We start from the raw sequence: 27,622 nt of genomic DNA on the forward strand, positions 1-27,622 counted from the left end.
GTTACAGACAAGGGTTGTTCTCTAGCTTATGTTTATATTCCCTTCTTATTGTTACTTTTTAATTACTAGTTTCCATGTTTATTGTTTTTATGTAATTTTTCTTAATATTGTTCAATGTAAGCATGGTTTAATTGTTACATACTGTACTGTGTATCAGTGCTTCAAGGCCATATTCCTTGTGTTTTGGTGACAGAATCTCTAGAGACAGGACCACCATGACGCCACTTTGTGGGACCATCCTCAGCCTTTATATTAATGTTGATTACATGGTTCCAGCAGAGGTTCAATGACATCTCTTGTGCAAGTACTATTCTTGGATTTTCTGGTTTATTGTCAATTTTTGCTTGGTCTTCCTTTATTATAAATTGGACTTGTTAACCTTGGGTTGCCTTTTAAGGGTTTTTAGGAGATTGCCTTGTAAGGCAAACCCTTTTTGCCTTTTTGTTTTGCCATATTTTGGTCTTCTTTTGCTTATTTAATAAATTCTTTAGATTTTTAAAAATCATGGTTTTGGTTTTCCTTTCACTTGAAAGGCATTTTTAAAACAATGCCCCATTTAGGGCCTGTGCAGACATAAATGCCTACCTCCTAAATATGGGGTCTGGCTGCCTGGTGTGAGGCCTGTTTCTCAGGCTGACCAGTGAGGTTCTTCCTGGGTTTTCATTTACTGAGAGACCTATATACAGCTTTTGCCATTTTGTGCCACTGTAGATTATGTAGATTAATGCTGATGTGTCACACCTCCTGAGTCTCTGTCTGGTGAGCATTTGCACATTCTTTCCATGTCCATATTGGACTTCCATTCGGCTCTCCAATTTTCTTCCATGTGTAAATATATATTGATTAGTTTAATGCCCAGTACTGCTGAATGTCCTCTTCTGAAGGACCAGCAACTTGTCCATGATTGTTTCTGTTTTTTTGCCATATGCTGCTGTGATAAGCTGCGGCACATATGACCCTTAAGTGGTTTTGATAATAGATGGATGAATAAGTATAGTTCTTTGCAAATATGTTTCTTCATTTTTGTGTGAGTGTGGGACCTGTGATTCAGTGGTGTCCTTTGCAGGACTGAATTTCATTATGTGTACATTACTACTGCCGAGTTAAATCCATCGTAACACAATAATTCAATTAGCAACTTCCAAATTTAAATGGATTATAAACAATGAACCACTTAAAATATAGCAGACTTGCAACTGTCTTCTCCTGCTACACGATAGATCCTGCACTAAGACTTTCAATTCCTGTATAAAGCTGCTTCTTACATAAGCAAATCAGGTGGACTATCTGGGTTTCATTTCTATAAGAATTTATTGCCTACTTTAGTCTATAAATCAGTATATTCACAAATTCACACAAAGAAAGATATCAGGGAGGATGTTGGAAAGTCCCAGGGGTTTTCCAAGCTCTATACCAATAAATCTCTGATCGCGTAAAGCATAGGAGAATCTTTGCTTTGAAAGATACCAATCCAGCTTTTAAGAAAATATTTCTACTTCAGTACAAGCAGAGTCCAAGACCTGGCAATCTACCATTTCTGTAAAAGACTCTGCAACATAAACTCTGGGTGAAAATGTTACTGTAGCTGAGGGCCAAGTTTGTGCTTTTAGTGACTTTCAGTAGGAGGCCACACATTGTCCATGAGACTGAGCTTTACTGTTACATTACCTTACTGTCTAACAGTACATAAATTCAGAAATAAGATTTGGTAAGTTTATCCATCCACTATTCTTTATCAAATCCACTTAATCTAGTTCAAGATTTATCATGAATACTGTAAATCAAGACAATATTGTTATAATGTGGCAGACTCCTTTACCAAAGACAATATGCAAGTTAAAAAAATCAAATTATTTACATTCATCATATCATGAAACATATTTGCCCCCTATCAAATTTCCATTATTTTGACACCGAATGATTTCAGGTCTCCAACCAAAATTTAGTAATTTAGTAACACTTTTCATATTTTGCCTGTGTAATTTACTGAATTAACACTGTTATTCAGCACCCGCTGGCACTGTATGAAAAAGTCCTTTTCCCCTCACAACCCTATACCTAGTTGTGCCACCTATAGGTGCAAAGACTATGACTAGGCACCTCCTATTATTCAATATCAGTCTTCCACATTCATCTGGATTTTCAGACCACTTTTCCTTTGCAGAAAGGCTTTTACTGTTTTTATTTATTATTCATTATTTTTGGGTGGGGCTCCAATTTGTTAAAATTGACTTGACTATATGGAATGTTATCTGTTTCTAATTAAAATCAATATATAAAAAATATATTTCTGCTACTACCACAGCATCTTTATAGGACTTGGGTCTGAACAAGCCTGCCTGTGTTCAGTCGGCTGACTCTAAATATTCCTTTAATTTAATTGATTTAACTAGTGATGTAATATTTTTTCACACAGTGCCAATTGGTATTAGACCTCTCCGCTCATTCAATAAGTGACATAAGAAACAAATGTGTTTTTTTCACTTACAAGTATTTTTATTTAATATTAGCTGCATTACTAAACTTCACCTGGGAAATTTCCTGAGACAATGGGCCTCGGTTATAGTGCCATTGGATAATTGAATGTATCAGAAGAACTCTGTAATTAAGTGCTTTTCTGCAAACAATGTTGGTTTCCTTTTTATTTTTTAAACTAATACTATTGTCATGTAGTGGTTAAGGCTATGAACCTAGACCAGGGGTGGCGAACTCCAGGCCTGGAGTGCCGCAGTGGCTACAGGTTTTCATTCTAACCCTTTTCCTAATCAGTGACCAGTTTTCACTGCTAATTAACTTTTTCCCCATCACTTTAATAGCCCTGTTAGAAGAGTTCAGCCCTCTGAATTGATTCCTTTCTTCATTAAATGACAGCTAAGCAGAAATGAGATGTGAAATGAGCTAACAGATGACCAGCTAAACTGGGGCTTCAAACTCCAACCAATTTCACTCCAATCACTTTCTTAATGAGAAGCCAATTCTTGCTGTTTAAACTCGTTATTTAATTCCATGGCTTGTTCTTGCTCTCATTCTACCACAGCACACATTTCGAAAACTGTTGTATTTCTGTTCTTTCTAAGAGCACCATCAAAATGTTTTGGTGACCCAAGAGATCAACCCTACCAAGACCATCACCTCTCTTTAATTTCAGATATTGTGTGATAGGCACAGGGGAGCTGGTCATGTGGTGGCTTGTTTTGTGTCTCATTATTGTTTGGCTGCTAATTAAAGAAAAAGAAACAACTATGGGGCCTGAGTCAAGTTAATTAAAAGAAGTAATCAGCAGCAAAAACTGGTCACTAATTAAGAAGATGGAAAGAATGAAAACCTGCAGCCACTGTGGCACTCCAGGTCTGCAGTTCACCACCCCTAACCTAGACCATAAAAAAGAAAAGAAAAGCACTGTCTACCCATTCAATATCCAGCCAGTTCTGCAGTAAAGGGAGCTAGTAAGATCTCACTGGAGTATTGCTTTACAGGCAGGAATCAGTCCAAGATGGGATGGCAGTCCATCATAGGGCCCAATTACAAAAACACTCACACTCATACATAACACGCTTAAAACTGACCTTTTTGGGATTGAGAATGAAAACCCAGACAGACATACGTAGAAGAGGTAAACTCCATGAAGACAGTGACCAAGCCAGGATCATGAAACAGAATTCTAACATAAAATACTGTTGCTGCCCAAATAATTAATTAAAGAATAGATACATTTATAGCACTTGTCTGCTATAGTCAAAATATGATGTGTTTTCTTTTGTATGGTTGCTTTTGTTTGCTCTGTGAAGTTTTCGATTATTGGCCATGGAACTAGAATAAGCATGATCAGTAAATGAATGGAAAATCATTTCAGATTAAATTTGTATCATTTTAACCTCTGTTATCTTCAGCTAAGCACATAAATCAAGTCACCTCCCTTGGGCTGTTTTTTAACATTGAGATGTATTCTTAGTGATGAAATGCCAAATCCAAATTTACCCAACTTGCTAATTTGGTTATTTTTTGGCAAAGAACCATGGAAATTTATTCTTCCCGACAATGTGAGCCAACATTTTCAACCACAAGCACAATCAAATTAGAAATGCAACAATTTTCAGACAAAATACTTAATCTTTTGCTCTACAATGCAAGAAAAAAAACTGGAGAAAACTGCCATCCTGTGCAAAAGAAACTAAACTTTTATGCAAAGAAAATGAAATTGATTTGTACAGGCATTCCAGTAAGCCCCAGACGTCTGAGCAGGATGTGGAAATCATAGCCTAAAGGCAAAAATATAGATTTTTATCTTCCAAGGACAAAACATTTTTGGCAATTTTTTTTTATCCTGTTCATGTTTTTTTTCCTGTTTTTTAATAAAACCAGCAATTTATTTCCAAACAGAAAAGAATATATGGAAAGCCTGTATATTTTATAGATCCTATAACTTCCAGCTGCTCTCTTACACTATAAAATATTTTTCGTTTTGAAATTGTGAGTATTGCATAGTAAAACATTACATTCTGAGAAAGTGCAAAGATATTCTCTTTAGAAGAATATGAAGTCCTGGAAAAGGCATAAAATAAGAAAAGCTCTTCACATGTCTTTGATGTGTTTGTGTCCTGGAGCTCCGCTCTTCTCACACATCCCAAAGACGTGCAGCTCAAATTAATGAGGACTCTAGAATGGCCTGCTAGGAGTTAGTGTTCCCCATCAAAGGACTGGTATCCCACTCAAAGTTGCATTCTGCTTTGCTCCGAACCTGCTTTGATAGACATCTATAACGTAATAATTAGTAAAGTAAGTTCAGCAAATAGACATAAGGCGCTCTCAGTCCATGTGTACCCTGGACATCAAGTGAAGTGACTCTAAGTGACATTTTAGTACATACGCTTCACTGCATCAGGTGACATTTTCACAATGAATTATAAAGGCACGTCTAGATTATGAAAGGCATGGAACATACAACACATCTCTTATCTACATCACTTTATTAGTGTCGAGCAGATATGAGTCTGTTTGTTTTTAAAAGTGGAGGATGGCCATGAGAGTTGGGTCTTTCTTCGGCCCCCATTCATCTGTTTATACTCAGCTTTGCTTAATTCAGTACAGGGTCATGGACAGCCAACACCACCAGACACAAAACTGGAGCCAAATTTAGCACTGTGACATTTTGAACACTTCATTCATTCATTCATTTTGCAAACCTGTTTATTTGATTAAAAGGTTTTCAGTAGATGGCTTTAAAACGTCAACCTGCCCCATGCTCCAATAATTACATCTGAATATTTATAATAACACAATTGAAACATTTTTGCTTAAAAAAGGCTTATGTCAAAAGAATGCAAAAATTCATAAATAATACAGAAACATGAGTGAATTTGACTTTACTAGAAGAAAACTGTGCATTAGCAGGTAATTGGGGACATTTTTATTGATTTTCTTTGTTTAACAGAACAGAGTTAAAGACTTAACATTTAGAATAATCTAATAAAATGCATGATCTATTGCTCTGTAGCTACAATGTACTGCATCTATGGCATAATGAACTTCAGTTTTCTTGGAGCAAAAGTGGAAAGCAAGAGCTACTTAGGCCTCTTTTTATGGAGGATGTAGGTGTAGGTGTAACAATAAGGGGCAGGATCGTAACATCCCTCAACTCCACAATGCCCAAAATTGGCTGAAGGAATAAAATAAGGTGGGTTTTTACAAAAATAAACATAAGAGGAGAAGTACACAAATGAGAAAACACAAATGTCCAAAATAAAGACTACAAAACAAGCCCTGCAGTCACTCTAGACCTTACAACAGACACTGAACTTATGGAGCGGCTCACTCACTTCCACATGTACCACAGTATGACACAAGCTCTCTTTTTTATAGCACCTCTCCCTCATTCTCAGTTCTGCTCTCTCCTGTGCTTAAGGATTTGAACAAACTCCACATTCAAATAGTTACCACCTCTGGTTACCACAGTTGTTCCAGCAAGCTTGAGCCCCAGAAGTTATTTAAATAGCCAGGCACTTTTAATGTCTCTGTTCCTTATAATAGGACATCAAGCTGCACCTGTAGCATTAGATCACCTGATAATTTGGGGGGGATTCTCTCAGTCGTCTACCAACCATTACCTAAAATCTCCATGGTTAGAGGGCTCGACATCCCTGACAACCGTTGGCTCACCGGCCCTCTACTGACCTGAGGGAACATTGCATTCTTCTACTAAGGCTACAGATGTCTCTTGTGAGATAACCAGCCCGGACACAACCAGACGGACACCGGCAGTTCTTAAAAAACACACAGATTTATTAGAATTATTAGAATTGGTCCCACAAGTCCAAATCCCGCACACACACAGTGTTTCCAACACCACAACACTCTTCCTCGGGCCTTTCAATGTCTGTGGGCCACCTTTCCTCTCCTTACTGGAGCGTCATCCTTCTCCAGCACCTGTCTCCAGCTCCCCGACTGTGGGAAGGCGACCCCTTTTATATTCACTCGGATGTGCTCCAGGTGCTTGATGATGTTCTTCTGTCGGCACTTCCTGGTGTGGCGGAAGTGCCGCATGAGTGCCCAGAAGTACTCCGGGTGTCGCTAGAAGGACCTTCCCCCACCTTCCCAGGTGTGGCGGAAGTGCAGATCTCCAGGGCTTCATGAGACTTGGGGCGCCCCCTGGCAGTAACCACAGGCCCCCACAGGTTTGTGCCTCCTTGCTTGCTCCGTCCCCGTGGTCCCCTGCTTATCCAGGGCAGTTGCCCCCTCGTGGCCTGGGGAACGTACAGACTGACTCCCAGTCCATCCAGGTGTCCCGGCTAGGTCTGGCCCCCAGGCTCCTGCCACACTCTCTTCTTTGAGGCTGTGCCCTTTAAAGGAAACTGGCACACACACAAAGAATGTTGGACTATTGTCTGTTTACCCATGCCAATATTTGAAGAGGACAGCTTAGCACCGATGTGGGTTATTATTTCCAGGGTGGGTTTCACCAGCCCTGCCTTCTTTTCTTGTTTCTTTCTTTTGTATACTCTGTTTTACCCTGGCAACATTACAGTAGGCAATGACATTTTTGTTTTACCTCATGCTAGGATAATTGTTTCATTTTTTTTAATTCAGTTGTATTACATAGTTCCCCAATGAAAAAGGTGTTTATATTGCTGTGCTCAGAGATATTCAGGTGTGAGTTTTCTAACTTAGTAGTGAGATGCCATGGTAAACAATGGTAAAAACATTAATTAAATAACGCTTGGCAGTGTAAAGACCCCCATTGTATTATAAAGTGATATTTCATGATAAGAGACCCTAGTTACACCTTAGATAAACAGTATGTGCTATGAAGTAGAAAAAGTTGCCTCAGCCCATGAGACACACCTATAGAATATTAAATACTAGGTATGCAGTCTTTAGCATGGACAACTTCTTACACGTAAAACATATGGAAGCCTTCAAACCTGCCTGGTCACCCCCCAAGAAGCTTTGCCCCTCAAGGATTGGCAGTAGTGGCTCGGAGTTGGAGCAAGTGACATGAAATACTAAACTGTGACCTATTGAGACACAAAGAGCATCATGCAAGTGCTGATGGAGGTGTGATGGTTAGCATGCTAGATCAACCAAGAAATTCATTTTTGATTCTTGCCTATTACATGACATTTTTTTAAATCAAATATTTCCCTCACTATTTGTGCCATAGTCACAAGCAGACCCAAGTGAGGCCATATTTTTGACAGAGTTATGGATTATGTTAAGTCATGATCTCTCACCATCATACCACCATCGCAACTTCACCAGCACTACTTCGCTGTGGTATTTTAAGCTGATTATTGACATGTAAGTTTTGCAAGAAATACTACACTTTCATCTATCAACAGAGATACAGGTATGATGGTAATGGTAGTACGATGCATAGCACACTTGTCCTTCAACAAAGACATTCAGGCTTTATTCTCGTGCATTTATGTAATGTTTTATTTAATCAAGCATTTCTTTCACTATTTGTGTGTGTGATAACTAGGAGTCCCAAGACACGCAATTCCCAAAAAGTTGCAAAAGTACCACTAAAGGGAGATACATATACTGCCAAACCCCAACTAGATGAATGGGCAAACAAAGAAATGTCATAAAAATAAAAAGGTTCTACACAAAAATGCTCTGTCACATAGAGAAGCTTCATTTACCACAATGGAAAAATGGAGTTGCCAAGAAACACAAGGCAATCCAAGGTAAGCACAGTCCCAATACAGTAATCCAGAAACAAAGTCAAAAACAGAGTATGAAGGTCAAAATCTCCAATCTAACAAAGGACAAAGAAGGCATAAGAACTCACCAAACTCCCTGAGTGCATTCACAATGAAACTATGGGAGACCCTCCAGATATATAGGGCAGAGGGCAGCTCCTGGCTGTGACTGGCAGGTGGTCCCACCTCTTGGGGGACCACCCACAAAACACACAGAACATAATCCAGGCAGCTTACATACATAGACACAATCAAAAAACAAAGAATAATGCAAATACTCAACACAAGTAACATTAACGTAAATAAAAGAACGACAAATCTACAGAACAGACCTAAACATGAATTTGAACACCAGCCGGGGGGGCACTGGCTGAAACACAACAGTGTCAGAGCTGCAAGCTGGCCCAAGTGGGGCCAAATTTCCTCCAGAGTTACATATTGCAAGCTGAGGGTGAAAGCGTAATTTCCACCTTATACAACCAAGGTAACTTGCTCAGCACTGTTTCCTTGTGGTATCTGAAGCTATATCAGTAAGGTGTTTGATATCTAAGTTTTAGCCTTGCCCCCAATCTGGGAGATCATCATTAACTGCTCTGACTTGGATCAAGTGCAAAGTAACATTACAGTGGGATTTATCAGCAGAGAAACAGCACCAAGCAGGCTGCGATGATAGTGGGATGGTTAGCACACTTGCCTTTCAGTTATGAGATCCAGGATTCACTCGTGCCCATTATATTTATTATTTATTTTAATCAAGCATTTCAACATACTATTGTTCTCATGGCCCTAAGACATCTTCACCAGACTGATTTATAGCAATTTGGGGTTCTTGGCACCAGAAGGGAAAAAAACAAGAATACTGTAACCAAAAAGAAGGTTTCCAATACAAAGATGCAACATACAGTATTTTAGGGGAAATAAGTTAGGTAATACCGAAACTTTAAACTGACTTTTAACCTTTTCATTTTCACATCTGTACAAAGATGAGTAATTCAGCAAGCGAAATGTAATTCTATATGAGAGTATTGGGAATGGGCTGGGCTGGATGGCTAGCTCTTTCTTTAGCCTGCCTTTTGGGCTAGCACTTCACTTCTGTGCTTGTTAAGTCATCAAGTGACTTTATTGTCATAGCATCCATATACAGCATTGCAGCATACAGTGGCATGAAATAATGCATTCCTCAGGACCACGGTGCAACATATACACAAACACAGGAAAAGTACAAGATAGGCAGGCAACTATACTATATTATACTGTAGATAGATATACAAATACACAATAATAGGTTAATGGATATATAGTAATAATTTAAAATAGATAGCATAAATAAATAAATAATAACATCAGCTAATAATAAAAAACAACAGTAGTAACAAATGTACTGCACATACTGTAAATAATAAACTACTAGGAGCAGATGTGAGGGCAAGGGGGCTGTCTGGACATCCAAATGTTAGAAGCTGTTGCAGAACCTGGCAGAACTGGTTCAGATGCTACAGTACCTTCTGTCAGATGGAAGTGAGGAAAAAGAGACCATAGGATGAATGGGAGCAGTTCTTCACAATGCTATAGGCTTTGCAGATCCAACGTTTTATGAAGAGGTCTTTAATGGAGTGCAAAAAGTTCCCAATAATCATTCCTGCTGTGTGTATTATTCGTTGTAGGATCTTACAAGTGAGAGACCCTGCAATTCCCAAACCAGTCAGTTATGCAACTGGTCAGAATGCTATCGAGAATTCCCCTGTAGAATGTGATGAGAATGGAAGGTGGTTGGCTTGCCTACTTCAGCCTCTGAAGGAAGTGAAGATGCTGCTGCGCCTTCTTGGCTATAGAGGTGGTGTTAATTGACCAAGCAAGGTCAGCTGTCAGGTGCACACCAATGAATTTGGTGATGGTGACCAATTACACCCAGTTTTCTGTGGTGGCGACCTGCGCCACCACTACCTAATCAAAGCACCATGATGTTCCTACATTGATGGATTAAAAGCCAGGAGTCTACATGACCATCTTCATCAAGTCCTTCCATGAGAACCCTAAAATACAAAGAGGACTGTTCATTTATGTTAGGTAGAATGCCCAGAGGGGCCTGAGCAGTCTCATGGTCTGGTACCCCTGCAGATTTTATTTTTTTCTCTCCAGCCATCTGGAGTTTTTTTTGTTTTTTCTGTCCTCCCTGGCCACCGGGCCTTAATCTTTTTCTATGTTAATTAGCGTTGTCTTATTTTAATTCTTACTTTGTCTTTTTTTCTCTTTTTTTCATCATGTAAAGCACTTTGAGCTACATTATTTGTATGAAAATGTGCTATATAAATAAATGTTGTTGTTGTTGTTGTTACACCACAGAGCACTTGATGTGCAGTGAGGTATAAATAGTATGGATCTTTCTGAAGTCAACAATCATCTCTTTTGCCTTGTCCAGACAGATTGCTGTACTTGTACTAGACAGAAAATCATCATATCCCCATTTTGTAAGCTGACGCATCCCCATTGCTGATGAGACCCACTGTTGTTGGTGTGTTAGGGCTGTATGCAAGCATTCAGTCATTAATCAGTAGAGTGAACAGAACCGGCTGAGTACACAGCCCTGGGAGCACCAGTGCTCAGTGTGATGGTACTGGAGTTGGTGTTTCCGACGTGGGCTGTCTGGGGTCTCTCTGTCAGGATGTGCAGTATCCAGTTACATGGAGAAGTGTTGTAGCCTAGCAGACCTAACTTCCCAATGAGCTCCTGAGGGATGATATGGTTAAAAACTCAACTGAACTCAATTAAAAAAACACCCAGCGTAAGTGTCCCTTTCATCCAGATGGGAGCAAAGCAGATGACATAGTATCTTCACAATAGGAAAACTGGAGAAGGTTATGTGATATGGGAAGTCCAACTTTCAAGTGCCTTAAGATAAGACTTTTGAAGCACTTCATGACGACAAGTGTGAGTGCTATAGAGCAATAGTCATTGAGGCAAGAGACAGAGGACTTCTTGAGCACAGGTATGATAGCAGTGGTTTTGAAGCACTTGGAGATGACTGCCTTCCTTGGGGAAATGTTGAAAATGTCTGTAAAGATATCTGTCAGTTGGTTCGCACATTCCATGAGCACTTGGCCAGGTGCGTTGTCTGGTCCAGCATCTTTGCATGGGTTAATAAGCAACAAATGACTTCTCACATCAGCAGTGGACAAGGACAGTACCTGTTCTTCCTGAGGAGGGATGGACTTCCTCAAAGGTGTGTTATTCAGGGCATCAAACCACACATAGAAGTTATTTAGAACATTTGAAAGTGAGGCATCACCAATAGATACAGGTGGTGTGGTCTTGTAGTCTCTTTTGGCTTGGATTCCATGTCTCATATGTCGCGTGTCTCTGATGTGCCTTTACTATGCAACATTTCTAATGTAGCAGGCACATGATTGGGGGAGGGTGAAATAAGACACAAATTTCTTCTATTGCTTTAATTCATATTCTGATCTCCAGTGTTTTGACTCCTTGACTGTTTTTTGGATTCTGGTTCAGATTTTTTCTCTCTGCCTGTTTGTATTTGACAGCTACTACACAATATTAGACTTACTTTATTATATTTATTGTATCAGCAATATGTTGTTCACTAACCCAGTCTTCAGGTTCAACAGTCAGGCCATGTCTTATCAAATCTATTGTATCCCACTTTATTATCCATAAGACAAGTAACAATGCTATTAACCCCCATCAATTTACTGATATTTTTTAATAAAAAAGCCAGAAAAGGGGCTGACTACAACTCCAGCTCAGCTGTGTTGCAAAATTAATGAAATTACTTCACAGGTTTGATTAGGATTTCGTCTTCTCTTTTGATCGCTCACCATTACCTGCTTGACTTTGCTCCAGGATATCAGTGTGCTTATTCACACCTTCCAATAAGCTGAAATGTTTTATTACTTGTATGGCTTTTTTACTCCTGGTGTATTATTTATTGTGAAGTGTCCAACCTGATACTCAGAAAAACAACCTCTATGTGACGACTTGAGTTCAAAAATAGCCAGAAAGTCATCCTAGGTGATAGAATATTGCAATCAAAGTTGTTTAAAAGTATACAAAAAGTATCCTCACAAAGCATTTATTTCTTTGTGGTTTACTAATTTATCATGGCACTAGTACACTGCGGGCACTCACGCACATACACACCAAATCAATTTACAGTCATCATTTAACATTTTACGAGACAAGGAGGAAGACCATAAAAATCAGAGAAGAAAATAAAACATAGCAATTAAGAGCATTATTCTGTGCAGATTGGTGGCAGGCCTAGGAGTCAACCCCATATGTATGGAATTGTGAGGACTTTTAAAAAAGAAATATTACACATGGTTGGGGTTGCACCTAGAAATTACGCTTTAAGAAAAATTCTCAGTGAAGATATAAGGTACTAATGTAATACACTACTGGAGAGAGAAAGTAGGCTGTTGGCTGATATCTCACAGAGTCGGCAGAGAATATGATTAACCTATATTATTCACTGGTGGAGCCACATCTTCAATTCTGTGTGACATTTTGATCTCCATATTATCAGGAGGAATACAATGGCAATAGTCAAATTGCAGAGAACAAAAGTGAATAATAAAAAAAACAAAAGGAAACCCATGTAGATAGAAGAAGAGTGCAGAAATCTCACACAGATTGGCTAAAATTTGATGCAGGAGTCTAGAGCTCTGAGGCAGAAGCACTAATTACTTCTCTTCTATGCTGATCTCAGCAAATCGTCACTAAATTTATTCTGTTCCCACCTCACTGTGCTTGGACCCTGGCTTGAGTCTTGACTAGGGTGCCATCATGTGTGATGTTTTGATGTTCTACCAGTTTCCACCAGGGTTCCAATTTTCTCCCACTGCCCCAGCATATGGTGCCTGGTTGATTAGACAGTCTAAATTGACTTATTGTACGACATCCCAGACAGGACTAGGTTTCTTCCTAGCATCTAGTTCTGCCAGGAGGTTAGATCTAAAGGATGAAAAAGATCTTATTCTAGAGTCAATGAGGTAGCAACTATGTAGTTCCACTGGACAGCCAGTATCAACAATAATTCACTTCATAGGTAAAAGCAGCAGGGCGAGCAAATCAGGATACATAAAATGCAACCGTATGATTTTCTAAACACATAATTATTAGGTATTTTACACAAAAGAAAGGGTGGTGTGTAATATCAACTAATTTAACAAGTAGACACATCTAGTAAACACCTAATTAAATACATCTAAAAAATCTCAGCAAAAATATGCATGCACATGAATCAGTGTATTGCTCTAAAAGTATGTTACGTGGGAAGACTTTTAGTAACTAAATATTTTGTTTTCATTAATTCATCATGCTCATTGCATTCCCGGGTTACTGCAGAAGGATTTAGAAGAAAAAAAAAAAACAGACACATAACATTTTGCCAACCAAGGGCAGGGTATCAGTCTGTCTTAGTATACATTCATTCATACTAGGTCAATATAGAATCGAAAATACATTTAGCATGCATATACTAAAAAAGAGCAAGGAAAACCTGGCTAAAGTCCACATGGACACTAGATGAACATGTAGATTCTACACAGACAGTGACTGAGCTGGGATTAGAGCCCAGTCTTAAAGAGCAAAAAAAAAAAAAAGAACAAAACTAATATGAAGAAGGTACAAAGCTATATGTTTCAGAAGAACATTATACGCCTTGCAAGTGTTAACAATGGGCATGATATATATGAGCATGTAGGGATCACAGTCTAATTATTATATTGTAAATGTAATATTGAGATATTATTAGTGTTGTACTAGGGAGCTTTGCCCCCTGCTTGCTTTGCTCGCCGACCGAACCTCAGGCCTGCGATACGCACCAGCCACTTCACATCTCTGTCGCTCGTGTTGTGAAGAGGGGGGCTGAACGCACCCCAAGGAGATGCGGTATCTCCTCCGACACCCCTTCTTAAACGGTGATACAATGGGAAACAAACACAGTTTTTTTTTTGTTTTTTTTACCTCCTCTTTGCTCAATCAGCTGCTGGCTTGCTGCTGCCGTGCCGCGTGATCTGCATCTGATGTGGCACTCTGAACATTTAAAAGCCTGCACACCAGCTGTCCTTTTGTCTCACTGCCTTGTCTCTCTTCTTCTTCCCCAGACATCCTCTGCTCCTGTTGAGGGTCCCGCTCCCAAGGCGCGCCCCTATGAAGAGGAACATTTTCTCTTCTTTTAATTGAAAGACGGAACTGTCCCCTCTGACTACACACAGAGCTCAATTCACTCCTGAAAGAGACTTATTTTTGTTTGAAGTGTTTGAATAACGTTTCTGTCTCTAAAATCTCCTGTGTATCTGTGCAACTCTGTGACCCCAAGTGTGACAGCGTATGAGGATTTCACTTTCACCAAACAACAAATCTTTTAATTCTCGCAGATATGCCTCTTCATTGGCAAGAAACACTACTTTTCCCTGATGGCAACACGAATTAGACAATCTACAAGTCTCTGACTTAAAGTTTAAATCTGAACAATATATTTGATCTCTTTTCGCTGTTCCGTTATTTCACCCAGTAATAATTTCTGTTGGTTTGTGCTAATGCAATCTTTACTATCATTTTTTTGAGACTTTCGAATTTTCGTACTTCCGTCATCTCTAACCTGCTCTGCATGTGTATTGCGCCAACATTTTTGAATTCTTTACGACGTTCTACTTTGTCATCTACTCTTTGTCATTTATTTCCGGCCCAGGGCATGGTTAAATCTCTTGGCACAAAGTCTCGTCTTGCAGGACGTGAAAGTGTCTCTCTGAGAAAGTCATGTCTTGTCCCAAGATTTTTTTTATATAATAAAGAGATATTAAATGCGTTCAATTTAAATTTTACACTATGAGTATTGTTTTTTGTAGTGTTTCTTCAATATTTGTTTTATGAATTCATGACAGGCTCTAACTAGTACAATATATTAGTAACTGATATATGTAAAAGAAATTAAACAGTGTGTTTACCCTGATTTTTCAGAATGACACAGACATATCAGAAAGAAACTCAACATACTTCTCCAAAATTATTTTCACTTAGACACTGGGGACAAAGACCGTGAAATGTGTTAGCCAGTTATCTAAAAATTGAGAAATAGTTAATACTGAAACCATTTCATCAATCTTTACTCATAAATGTCTGATAAAAATGGATAAAGATGCAGTTCAAAGTTAGACTGTCCACCATGACTTGAATCCCGCTGTACTACAGTTTACAGAAACAAACCAGTAACATCAGAAAGGTTGTATTTTATAACAAAATTAGGAAATAACAACAAAAAACCCAGCTTTACTGAGGCAGCATAACACAAATACAGCAAGCAGCCAAAAGTCACTTGTCATTTGGTAGAATCCTGTAAATTGTACACCACATATCAGCAAAGAAAGATGAGGCCTCATGTGCTGCTACTTTGGCCCACATTTGCACACACATGGTTTTAAAAGTTGCAAGTTATTCAGAGATTGTTTTTAACATGCTATACTATAAAAGTCCAACTTTATCCTTGTATTTAGTCTGTGGTTGTTAATGCAAATACAGTATGCATCTCCAACCTCTTGTCATCTGTATTTACAAAGCAGTCTTATTCATAACACAGCTGAGAATGACAAATCCTCCATAGAATACTTCAAAAATATGTATATCATACTTGTATTATAACCTTAGGCTAGTTCTAAAATATACTGTATATACACAACATAATATAAAATATTTTAAATCATCTATATCCATGACAATTTTTATCAAACACACTGGAGCGATAGTTATTGCAAAAGGTTATGTTCAAATCCTGGGCTCTTTATTTCTTTGGGGTGCTTGCATGTTCTCTCTGTATCTGTATAGGTTTGCTTTCCCAGTACTGCGCTTTCCATGCCAAAGAAATGTGCATGAGGATGAATGGTAACAGAAGTAAGCCCTATGGTGCACCAGCAATGCACTCAAAATTCGTTCTTATCTCCTATTAAATGCTGCACTGATAGACCCCATCTTTCTTAGGCCATGAATTAGAAAAAGCATCTTTAGGAAACTGGATCAAGTTTATCAAGCCAAGTAAAGTTTATTGTCATGTGTACACAATGCAGTGAAATGTGTGCTTGCTTGTCTCCTCAGTACTTATCGTGCAACATATGCATGCAGTCTGTCATATACAATAAGGATTAACAGATAGATTTAACACTTTAACGCTCACTTTCTATCCACACCAAGATGAATCTAAATCAGCACCATATTTATCCATTAACTGCTTCTGCATTACCGTACTTGGCTCTGCAAGTTATCTTCATACTACAAGACTACAGGTATATTATCTTTAATCAGGTTATCCTTTAAAATACACCAAGTCATGCGTGTTAGATGAATTTGCATTTCTAAAGTGGCCTAGTGTAAATGCGGGGGCATTTTTGACTGTGGTGTGGTTTTATAGGGGTTTCTTTTTTCTTCTTTTAAGTCTACTTATTTTGTCATATTTTGTTCGATATTTTCAGTTATTTTCTAGCTTAACATTTTTATTAAATGTTCTTATTTGTTATTAGCATATAATGTATTTTGGTTTTCAAGTTAAATAATTATTGTACTTCACATTAATTTTGTTTATGTCCCTTATGTTTTGTATAATGAACCTAAGGAGACGGGGCCCCCGGCACTGCAGATATAGGACCACGCTTAGTCCTATACAAGGTCTCAAAATTCCACAACATTATTGCTGAGGCCTTAGCCACTGCTGTTGTTGTCCAGCACATCTTATATAATCTTGTTTTATAAGTGCTTGTTTTGTGAATTATCTGGTTTTGAAATTTTTCTGTTGTGTTTGGCCATTGATATTTGGATCATGGACTTGGTGTTACCTCTTAAGCAACATTTTGTGAACTCCTAACCATTTTATTATTTTTGCCCTCCATGGGTTTTTTGAAGCGTTTTGTATAAACTCTATTAATATTTTTTATAGTTTCCATATTGCTATTTTATGTCAGGGTTTTTTTATTGTTCTTCTATCCCTTTTGAGATTTAAAGGCTTTGATTCACTTTTCTTGGTTTGCAGGCCACAAGTCAGCTTCTTGAGGTTTGAAGACCATGCTCATTTAGTTTTGTGAGGCCTACCTGGAATTATACAGCCCTGACTTTGAGTCTGAGACCTCTTTTTGAGTTTTGTGAGCCTGGAAATCACAAGAGATTGGACTCTACAGTGAACTGGAATTCTGCCAGGGATAGGCTCTAGTTCTTAAACCAAACTGTGACCTTAGGTTAAGTGGGTTTGATTGCATTATGTTATAACCTTAACTGTAAAGCAGTCATTTTGTAGCTATAAGTATTAGAAAAAGATGAATTAAGAAAACCATTCTCTTGCGCTCTCTCTCTAATGTAGCTCTGGATTAGAAATTATTTATAAAAACATTCTCCTCTCTTCTAACACTCCTAATTATAACTTTCCAGTTATAGAGTCTCCACCATTTTTCAGATAAGCCAGACAAATGTCAATCTACAGGATTGCTCCCTACTGCATCCTCTGGGATGTTTCTCTTTCTGCAGAGAAGGTCTCATAAGGGCTAGGGGGTAACATACTGAACTGCACCAGCCTGAGATATACTATTGAGCAGTACACTACATTCATTTAGAACTGTGTAACCGCTGTGTTGCTTGAACCCTCTGGTGGCTTTCAAAAGATCTGCAGAATAACCATCAGGCTGGGAGAACTGCTCATGTAAATATGATGTCAGTCTATTGTCTTGTCATTTGTAGCCCTATAGGCTACAAGCATATAAACTGCTAATGGGTGTTTTTGAATATTCTGTGGAACTGTCACGTTGAACTGTATTTCAGTAACAAAATGTCCAATACAGCATACAACTATCAAAACACATGTGTCAGGTGCCCATTTTCAAACCCAAACCCATTTATCCAGGTCAGAATCAGTAGGCATAAAGCAGGAACCAACTCTGAGCAAGGCGCCAGTCCATTTTAGGATCTCTCCCAAATTATATTTTATTTTGGTTCAGCAAAGACAGATAAGCCATGACTGGCAGATACAGCTGGAGTCTATTTCTTTACATTCCATTTGCCTTTTAATGTTAACAACAAGCAGTAAGTTAAAACAGAAGGCAAGCTGTCAAATCAGCACCTGGGAAGGTGGAAAATGCAAAAAAGAGAACAATAAGTCATGTCTCTCATTTTTCCTTTTTTTTTTTTTTTTAAGAAAATAACCTTGTCATCTCGCTGTTTAACAATGAAGCAGAGTGCCAGAATCACAATGCATTTTTGTACCAAAATAGAAAGCAAATTTACCATAAGATTATAATCGGTTCATGAGGTATAGTATTTCAATTATCTGCTTTCTTCCAGTCGGGTTCAAGTAGATCTGTGTAAATGAGGCTAAATGTCGTCATGTTTTTAAGCTGCATGCCAGACACAAGTAAATCTAGTCCTAATTTTTTGAACCTGCTCTATTGCACGATCAAGGTGCACAGCAGCAGAAGACAAGAAGGAGAAACTAGAAATGAATGGGATGTCACTCTTTGTCGGGGTAATCTTACTCCCACTCATACCAGGCCAATTATTAACCCACACCTCCTGGAAAAATGGGACACAGACACAGGGAAAAAGTGCAAACCAGGCTGACAAGAGTCTCTGTGGGGAGTGAGGTGCAACACATCCAGCAAATAAATCAACAATACAGCTGTATATGTACATCACTGGGCACATGTTAACATTTATTTGTATGGAAATTGCTATCGTAGAGAATACAGGATACCATACAGCTTGTAATTAGTTAAAACTAATTATTCCTTGCATTACTTTCTAATATTACAACTTGAATCATTACCCAGTACTTTTAGACTTGAAACAGTTTGGACTCAAAAATCCAATGACTTTGTTTCTCGGTACATAATATTTTCAGTGATGTCTCAGGTTCTGCCAGGTTTTCGAAAACTTAATTTTAAAATGAAGTCTATTATCATTTTCACCCACAGCTCAGACTTGTAGTGACTGAAGAGATTTGTCTATTTATTTGGTTTTAGGCAGGCCCATTTAATACCTTCTTGATACAGTTCTTGATTTTTGCACTTTATGTGTAGAATTTATTTTTAATGTCCATTTTTCCGTGTTTTGTTCCACTTTGTGCCATTTTTATTTTTTTTAACAACTTTGTTTTTTGATGAGATGCCATTTTGTTATTCATTCCCAATCATGTCTCATGACCACCAGAATAAGTGACATCATGTAGTCTTTTGCTATAAATAGGATGTCATGCAGCGTGGTCGGGTATCTCTTTGTGGATAAACTCTATGAAAAGAACACCTCTTAGTATTTGCATCCTATTCAGCTAAGCAAAGTATTAGGAACCTCACTTTTCACTCAGACCCTGGTTTCATTGCTGCCTTTTGGTTTTGTCATTTCAATTGTTTTATAAATATTAACCTTAATCTTAATTATAATTTTGATACATACAAACATAAAAAAAGAAGCCTGTCTGCACATAAAGATGACTGTATACTGTGACGTCATGACACTCAAATGTTGTAACACAGCAGATTAATACTGCATTTTTATATTCTGATACAGATTAATGGTGGCACAGCTCTTATTTGACTGACAATCTACAAGGCTAGTATTTCAAATGTACGGACATTTCAAGCAAAGGTTTTACTCCATACTGTACTTGCATTTCCTCATCCAACTAACTGATAATCCATAACTGCTGTTTGTTAATGTTGAATATTTGACTGCAGCAGACAGCCAAATAAAAGACATAAATGATACAAGTCTTCATGCTGTTATATGTGTACATTTATATGTTAAAGTGTCTGTTCGAAATGCCCCACACTGAATATGACACATATGAGTTTAAAACACTGCTTATTATCAAATACCTAATGCATTTGGCAAATTAATCAAAATAATTTGTTGCAATTTAAAAGTTAGCCCCAGTGTAGGTATGTATGGTGTGCATTCTGTCCATGGTTCTTTCCTGCCTTGCACATAGTGTGGTAAGGATAAGCTTTAACTCTTGCAACACTGAATTGGATCAAACGGCTTGAGAAAATATGTGTATAAAATATAAATTACTCCATCTGCTTCTTTAGTACAGAACACAATGACAATTGACAATCACTATAGAATATTCTTAACACTCAAAACTAACAGTACCTCGCTGGCTATAATAACTAAGCAGTATGCATTCTCAAATAAAAAAAGAAACTTGGCTTGGTGATAAATGTGAATTTATAACAAAGGGCTTTAATATGTAGGGTGCAAATGGTGGACAATATAGAATGATGCCAAACAAAGAAGATCAACAAATCTAGTCAGCCTTGACCATAAATACTTCTTTTTTACGTGTAATCTAGTTACTAAATGCTCTTGCAGCTGGGAAACAGTCACTTCCCAATTGCAGGCAGATCGAAACCTTAAATATATTTTGTGCAGGGGAGACTAGATTATGGATAATTACCTCCCTAATGCTGGAGATTATTGCATTCATTTTTGGGCTTCAAATAATAAAATGATGCTACCAAAGCAAGCCATTTCTCAAGGGCCTTCAAACTGCAACAAAACACTCACACACAAGTGAGCTTATGCACTCCTTTGCACTACACATTTGTAAATATATTGTATAAATCTTGAATTAGTGTACACATGAAGCACCACGAAATATCTTCCTCTTGAAGAAAAAAGCAAAACAAATTAAAACTAAAAGTGAAACTGCAAGCTGTCCTCTTGTTGCTGATGAAGCACACTGTACAGCAAGTGCAGATATATTCTGCCATTTGCCTTAATCATGAGAATGGACAACATGATAGCATAATTGCTCAATGTCAAAGAAAGATACAGCAGTATCCCGTTCTGTTTCTGTGATCTGCACTAACGCACCATTGCTTTGTTTAAATGTTCACTTTCATCCGATTCCAGTTTGTTTTGGCATGAAGCTGAGAAAAGCCAAGCAAAATGACACCTTTTATTGGCTAACTAAAAAGATTACAATATGCAAGCTTTCGAGGCAACTCAGGCCCCTTCTTCAGGCAAGATGTAATCCTGAAGAAGGGGCCTGAGTTGCCTCAAAAGCTTGCATATTGTAATCTTTTTAGTTAGCCAATAAAAGGTGTCATTTTGCTTGGCTTTTCTCTACATTCATAATGGCTAACACGGTACAACACCCTAGTACTGCATGAAGCTGACAAATAGAATCATTGCATGTTGTTTTATTATTCTTTATTTCATTCATAAAGAAAAGCCTGGTGGTTTCCAATGTCTTCTCTTGACAACACAGGCTCATGTCCTCCCAATGTCTGTCTGAGCACGCATTAATCCAATTTGAAGGTGTCCTTGCACAAATCGTGGCCTAAATATGAGGAGTTTAGAGGTTTAGAGGGCCAAACCATATGGGGAAACCCCATATTACTAGACATCAAGTCAAGTCAGATGTTTTCTTGTAAAGGTGAGTCAGGAGGTGTCGGACAAAGAAACTGAAGTGATTTCAAAGCCTTCATACAGTAAGTAATTCTTATGAAAACAATAACTTATTAACATTTTCTGAAAACTTATGAGATTGCAATGAACTTTATACTTAATGTGTTCTTTCCATCACAGGGCCAAGTACTGGAAATCATTACGATAGACCGAAAGAAATTAATTGATCCCTAAGGATTCAGCAAGGATACGCTACATAAAGTGTACACAGACTGACTACAAACAAAATGAAAACATGTACTAGAACTATAAACACAATATCATTTCTGAAAATGGGCCACACACAAACGTACTGTAATATTTGTAAAATGTCTCCTGAACCAAACTGTGTTTTTATAAGTACTATATACTTATTCTTTAGTTTATTTACCCGGACTATAAAACTGTCAATTTGCACTATGTCATATATGATGAACAAACCAAAAAAAGGCAGAACGATCATCTTTAAGAAATAAAATGAAAAACATATTAAAAAACAAGTAATCAAATGGTAATAGAAAGTGATTGAAACTCAAGTGAGCACCACATCCATACCAGGTGTACTCAAGACACAAAAACTGGTTGAGATTTGGTAACATCATCTACAGAGTTGGAAGAGGTCATTTTTAACACAGCAATCTACTGCAGCAGACACTACCTGCATTTTAGATTTTACTCTGTGAATATGTACTTTAACTATCCAATATGTATGGAACAAAATAATTCTGAGTGTCAGAAACAAATCTCACTCTTATCAAAAGCGACTTTAAGAACTGTTATACCATACATGACAGTGTCCTGCCATGGACTTATGAATAAGATTCTCCTTAGTAATGTCTAAACAGACCAGCCAAGCATTTATTTTCTGAATTTTCCCCCTTGCAGTCAATCCCTTTGTCAATTTTTGTTTAAGAAGGTTTTTTTTTTTACTCTGGACACTAGACAGGATGCACAAAAACATCAGGATCTTTTACCTGCAACTTCTACGATGTCCCCTGGCACAATGTCCTTGGCTTTGATCCTCTGGACAGCTTTGCGGTCCATGCGGAAGACCTTTCCCATTTCTGGCTCATATTCTTTCAGTGCTTCAATGGCATTCTCTGCATTACGTTCCTGCAGTTCAGACGAAAACAGCATTGTAATGAGGATTTTTCATCTGAAACTGACTAAACTAGAGATGTCAAACATGCTTTTCATCTTGTTATTGTCTGAATGCTGTTTAAGGGAAAAAAACAGGGGTTCTGAAGCAAGAAAGTTAACATTAAGGCAAAAGTGGCAGTAACTGGTTACGGATTAAGAAAGCATCTGGAAATAAAACCTGCAGCTACAGTGGCTCTCCATTATTGGAGCTTGACACCCATACATTAAACTAAGCATACACCTTAATGAACCTTCCTTGGACATTAAACAGTCTGTAATAGAAATTGGATAGTCACAAATGAGTTGACAGTCTTGAAATTCACATGCAGTAAAATTAAATCATTTATCAGAAATCTATGGCTCAAGGGCAAATTTGGCTCTCTAAGTACAATGCGTTTTTTTTTGTACTTCTCACAAAAAGAAAAAAAAAATCCCTTGCAATAATCTTAAATCACACTTAGATTAGCTTCCTGCAGGGTATGCTGCTTAAACTCTTGAATGGGGCCCTTGTAATCTTTCAGTGAAAACGTATTGATAAAAAAGGCAAGAAGAATTTTAAATCATGCTACTTGAAATGGCCATCTCAAGTACAGATACCAAGCACAACTGTCTACAATTTAAGAGTTGACACATGGGCAGGTAAAATGACTTGTTCAGGGTTACACAGTGGGTCAGAGGAGGGAACTAAACCACCAGCACTGGTATTTAGAGTCCAGTTTCTTAACCCTAAACTACATACGGTCTACAAAGACATTACTATTATGTAGGTCGTCAATTTGATTTTTTGATTCTTTGATTTAAAAAGGTTGCCAATCCCTGGAAGATAATACTATTATGAACTGCTTTGGTTCTCAGATGGACAACAGCAGTTCATTTCGGGTGCAGCAGGGTAGACTGAATCAGCCAATGGCCATAAACATGTTCTGTCATGGGTTTTCTTAAGAATATTACACTTTGTCAGAAATTATCAACATAAGGCACACCCTCAAGTACAATTTGACAAAATGCAATAGAAATAAATAATTCTATCCTGTAGAACAGGAGGCTGAGATCTAGACATACTAGACCTTAGCAAAGGAATGGGGCCCCTAGGAGATGGAGCATAACTTTTCTGATAAGGAAGCAGCCAGCCTTCATGTGAGAAGTTGAAATATACCAGCTAGTTACAGCAGGACTTACTGTACCTCCATGCATAACATTGACTCTGGAAGCATACTTGTTCAATGTGAGGGGTCCCAACTACCCTGAAGTTACCCCATGGGAGAAACATCGAGCGCATGTTGGGTATAAGTGCCCCTTGCAATGTATGAGATATTCACTCCAATGTGACTTTGAGGTGCGGAGAAGGGACAGTTTGACTGTTGTTTGCATGTAGTCAAGTAACAATTATTAACAAAACATTTGGTCTTTTATTGAGACTGGAGTCGTTGCAACAAAGGGATACCATCTAATGACACTGTAATCCCTCTGGGAGACTTCAGAGCTGATGTGGGGAATTATGGAGATAATTGGAGGGGCTGGTGTGACTGGGAGGCACAGCCTTACTAATCTAAATCATTCATTTGTTCAATCATTCATTTCCCATTACTTATCTGAAACAGGGATGCTGGAGCAACACTATTAGCAGTGAGGCCCATACGTCACTTTCCATAGCCACATTTGCCAACTCATAATAATAATAATAATAATAATAGGTTACATTTACTGAGCGCCTTTCACAAACCCAAGGTCGCTTTACATACAGAGTAAAAAAAAAAAAATTACACAGATGACAAAAGTTTGTAGAAGAGGAAAGTTTTCAGTTACGATTTAAAAGTGCAGAAACAGGAGCAATCTTGGAGAGACTGAGGAACTGAGTTCCAGAGTTGAGGTGCTATAGCACTGAAGGACCTGCCTCCCAAGGTGGAGAGTCTGGTGCGTGGGACAGTAAGGAGATTACTGCTCGAGGACCTGAGATAGCGACAAGGAGTGTAAGGAGCTAATAGCTAAGTGAGGTAGAGGGGGGCAAGGTTATGTAGGGCTTTGAAGGTGAGAAGCAGAATCTTGAATTTAATCCTTGATGGAACCGGTAACCAGTGAAGCTGAGAGAGAACAGGGGAGATGTGAGCAAAATGCTTTGTATGGGTGAGGACTCTAGCTGCAAAGTTCTGAATACACTGTAGCTTCTGTATAGATTTTGCAGGGAGGCCAATGAAGAGGGAATTACAGTAATCATACGAGATATTACGAAACAATGAACCAGAGTTTGAGCATCAAACAAGGACAGAAATGGACGGAGGCAGGCAATGTTATGGAGATGATAGAATGAAATTTTGGAAAGAAACCTAATGTGTAGCTCCAAGTTAAGTGATGAATCAAACAAAACACCAAGATTTCTGACAACAGGAGCAGGTTTGACAAGTGTACCATCAACAGAAATAGAGAAATTGGATGCCTTAGAAAGTTGGGATTTTGGACCTACCAGTAACACTTCAGTTTTATTGGCATTAAGTTTGAGAAAGTTATTTTCCATCCATAGCTTAAGATCAGTGATGCATTCCGTGAGTGTGCTGGGAGGTGAATCTGTAGGGGAGTCTGTACTAAGATATAACTGTATATGGTCTGCATAACAGTGAAAGTTAAGACCATGTCTGCGAATAATCTGACCCAAAGGAAGGATATAAAGTAGAAAAAGTAATGGCCCAAGGACTGAACCCTGAGGGACACCATGTGACACGGGTGAGGTGGAGGATTTATATTGGCCAAATGTGACAAACTGTTGCCTATTAGAAAGATATAATTTGAGCCATTGAAGGGCTAAGCCAGAGATGCCTACAGCAGAGAGACATGACAGGAGGATTTCATGGTTAACAGTGTCAAATGCTGCACTTAAGTCAAGAAGGAGGAGAATATTAAGGGAACCGCAATCTGCAGACTGGAGAAGATCATTGACTACACGGAGAAGAGCTGTCTCAGTGCTGTGCTGTTTATGAAAGCCAGACTGAAAAGGCTCATAGAGTGTATTATCTAGAAGAAAAGCATGGAGTTGTGTAGCAACCACGCGTTTCATCACCTTAGCCAAAAAAGAGAGATTACAGATAGGCCTGTAACTGGAGAGAAAGGAAGGATCCAGGTCAGGTTTTTTAAGGATTGGGTTAACTGCAGCAGTTTTGAGGGCAGTAGGTACAGAACCTGAAATGAAACATGCATTTACCAATGAGGCAATAGGAATACTAATTATGGATGAGCATGTCTTAAGCAGAGAAGTGAGGGCAGGATCAAGTAGACAGGAGGAGGCATTAGACTTATTAATAAGTTCAGAGATGGCAAGGGAGTCAACAGGCGAGAAACAAGTGAGTCTTGATGATGGAGATGGCAGATCAGAATGAGTGAGTGACTGTGGTGTGGAGGGGAAACTGTGATAGATTTGATCAATTTTGGTATTAAAGAAATGTAAGAAAGCCTGACACTATTCAGCTGTCTTGGGGCATGCTAGAGGAGGGGGATGGAGGAGTTTATTAACAGTTCTAAAAAGAGTTCTAGGCCTAGACTTAGCACCATGTATGACAGAAGAATAATAATTGAAGTGAGCAGTGTTAAGGGCATCCCTATATTTAAGAATGTGCTCAGTGTAATGCTGTGAATGAACTATGAGGCCCGTTTTCTTATAAAGCCGTTCAAGACGCCAAATAGTGGCTTTCATAGCTCTGAGCTCATCGGTATACCAGGGACAAGAGCGGGAGGCTGGAACATGCCTAGTCCTTAAGGGAGCAAAGTTATCTAACAGTTGGGAAACACAGCTGTTATAAAGGGAAACCATGTTTTCAGGAGAGGGAAGACTATGCAATTCAGAAAAAGACGAAGACAGAAGGGAAGCAGCAAACAAATCAGAATTAACAGACCTAATGTTGCGATAGGAGACAGACTTTTTCTTGACAGATGTAGTGGTAATAATGCTAAAGTTACATTCAATTAACTTATGATCAGAAATACCAGAGAGTGAACCTGAGACAGAGACATTATTCAAGCCGCGTGAACAAAGCAAGTCAAAAATATGACCCTGAGTATGAGTGGGGAAATCCACATGCTGTGTCAAGTCAAAACAATCCAAAGTTGAGATAAATTCAGCTGTAAGAGAACTCATGCTGTGTGATCCCAAGGCGTTCCTACGCCATCTGGGAGATAACCTCCCAGCGAGTCCTGGGTCTTCCCCATGGTCTCTTCCCAGCTGGTCATGTCTGTAAAATCTCCACAGGGAGATGTCCTAGAGGTATTGGCATTAGATGTCTGAACCACCTCAATTGGCTCCTCTCCATGCGGAGGGTCAAGGGCTCTAGGCCACAGAACAAGGTGGTAATGGAAGATGACCTAGCAGAAAATGAGTACTGAAAGTTAATTAATATACAGTAAAAGCAAAGATGGAAAAATGGTTAAAGCACAATCCAGATCACAGTACTCATGAAAAGTGATAGAGAAAGAAATCATCACAGTAGCAGTAGCAATACCCCAAAAGAGAGCTGAGGATTGGCTTAATTTCTAAAAGCAAGCTTACAGGCTTTTTGCATTTCTACAATACATTTGTCTTTGTGATGTTCAAGGAAATCACTCTTACCTGCCACACACCAATGACAGCATTTGCTATGAGAATAAGCAGAATGACAATAGGCTCCACAAAAGCAGTTGTGCTCTCCTCACCTTCTTCAAACAAAGCCAAGACCTGTCACAGGAGAAAAAAAAAATCACACACATATTGATAACCTAATAATAGCTAAGAATGAAATAAAAAGTAATTTTCTATACTTCGTAATATGACATTTATTCATTTTACAAGACCTCTTATTCCCGGGTATCAAGAAGCCAAGGCC

General features: G+C 38.5%; 1 protein-coding gene across 1 annotated transcript in view; it reads right to left on the bottom strand.

Moving 5' to 3' along the window:
* atp2a3 (ATPase sarcoplasmic/endoplasmic reticulum Ca2+ transporting 3) overlaps nt 1–27,622 on the bottom strand; it is a 298,736-nt gene that overhangs the window by 159,945 nt on the left and 111,169 nt on the right. The window contains exons 4-5 of the mRNA XM_028807020.2: nt 27,370–27,474; nt 22,613–22,751 (exon numbers count right to left, since the gene is read on the bottom strand). Coding sequence (XP_028662853.1) covers nt 22,613–22,751; nt 27,370–27,474 — 244 coding nt within the window. The remainder of the gene's footprint in view (nt 1–22,612; nt 22,752–27,369; nt 27,475–27,622) is intronic.

Source organism: Erpetoichthys calabaricus, chromosome 8, assembly GCF_900747795.2.
Source record: "Erpetoichthys calabaricus chromosome 8, fErpCal1.3, whole genome shotgun sequence".
Taxonomy (NCBI): Eukaryota; Metazoa; Chordata; class Cladistia; order Polypteriformes; family Polypteridae; genus Erpetoichthys; species Erpetoichthys calabaricus.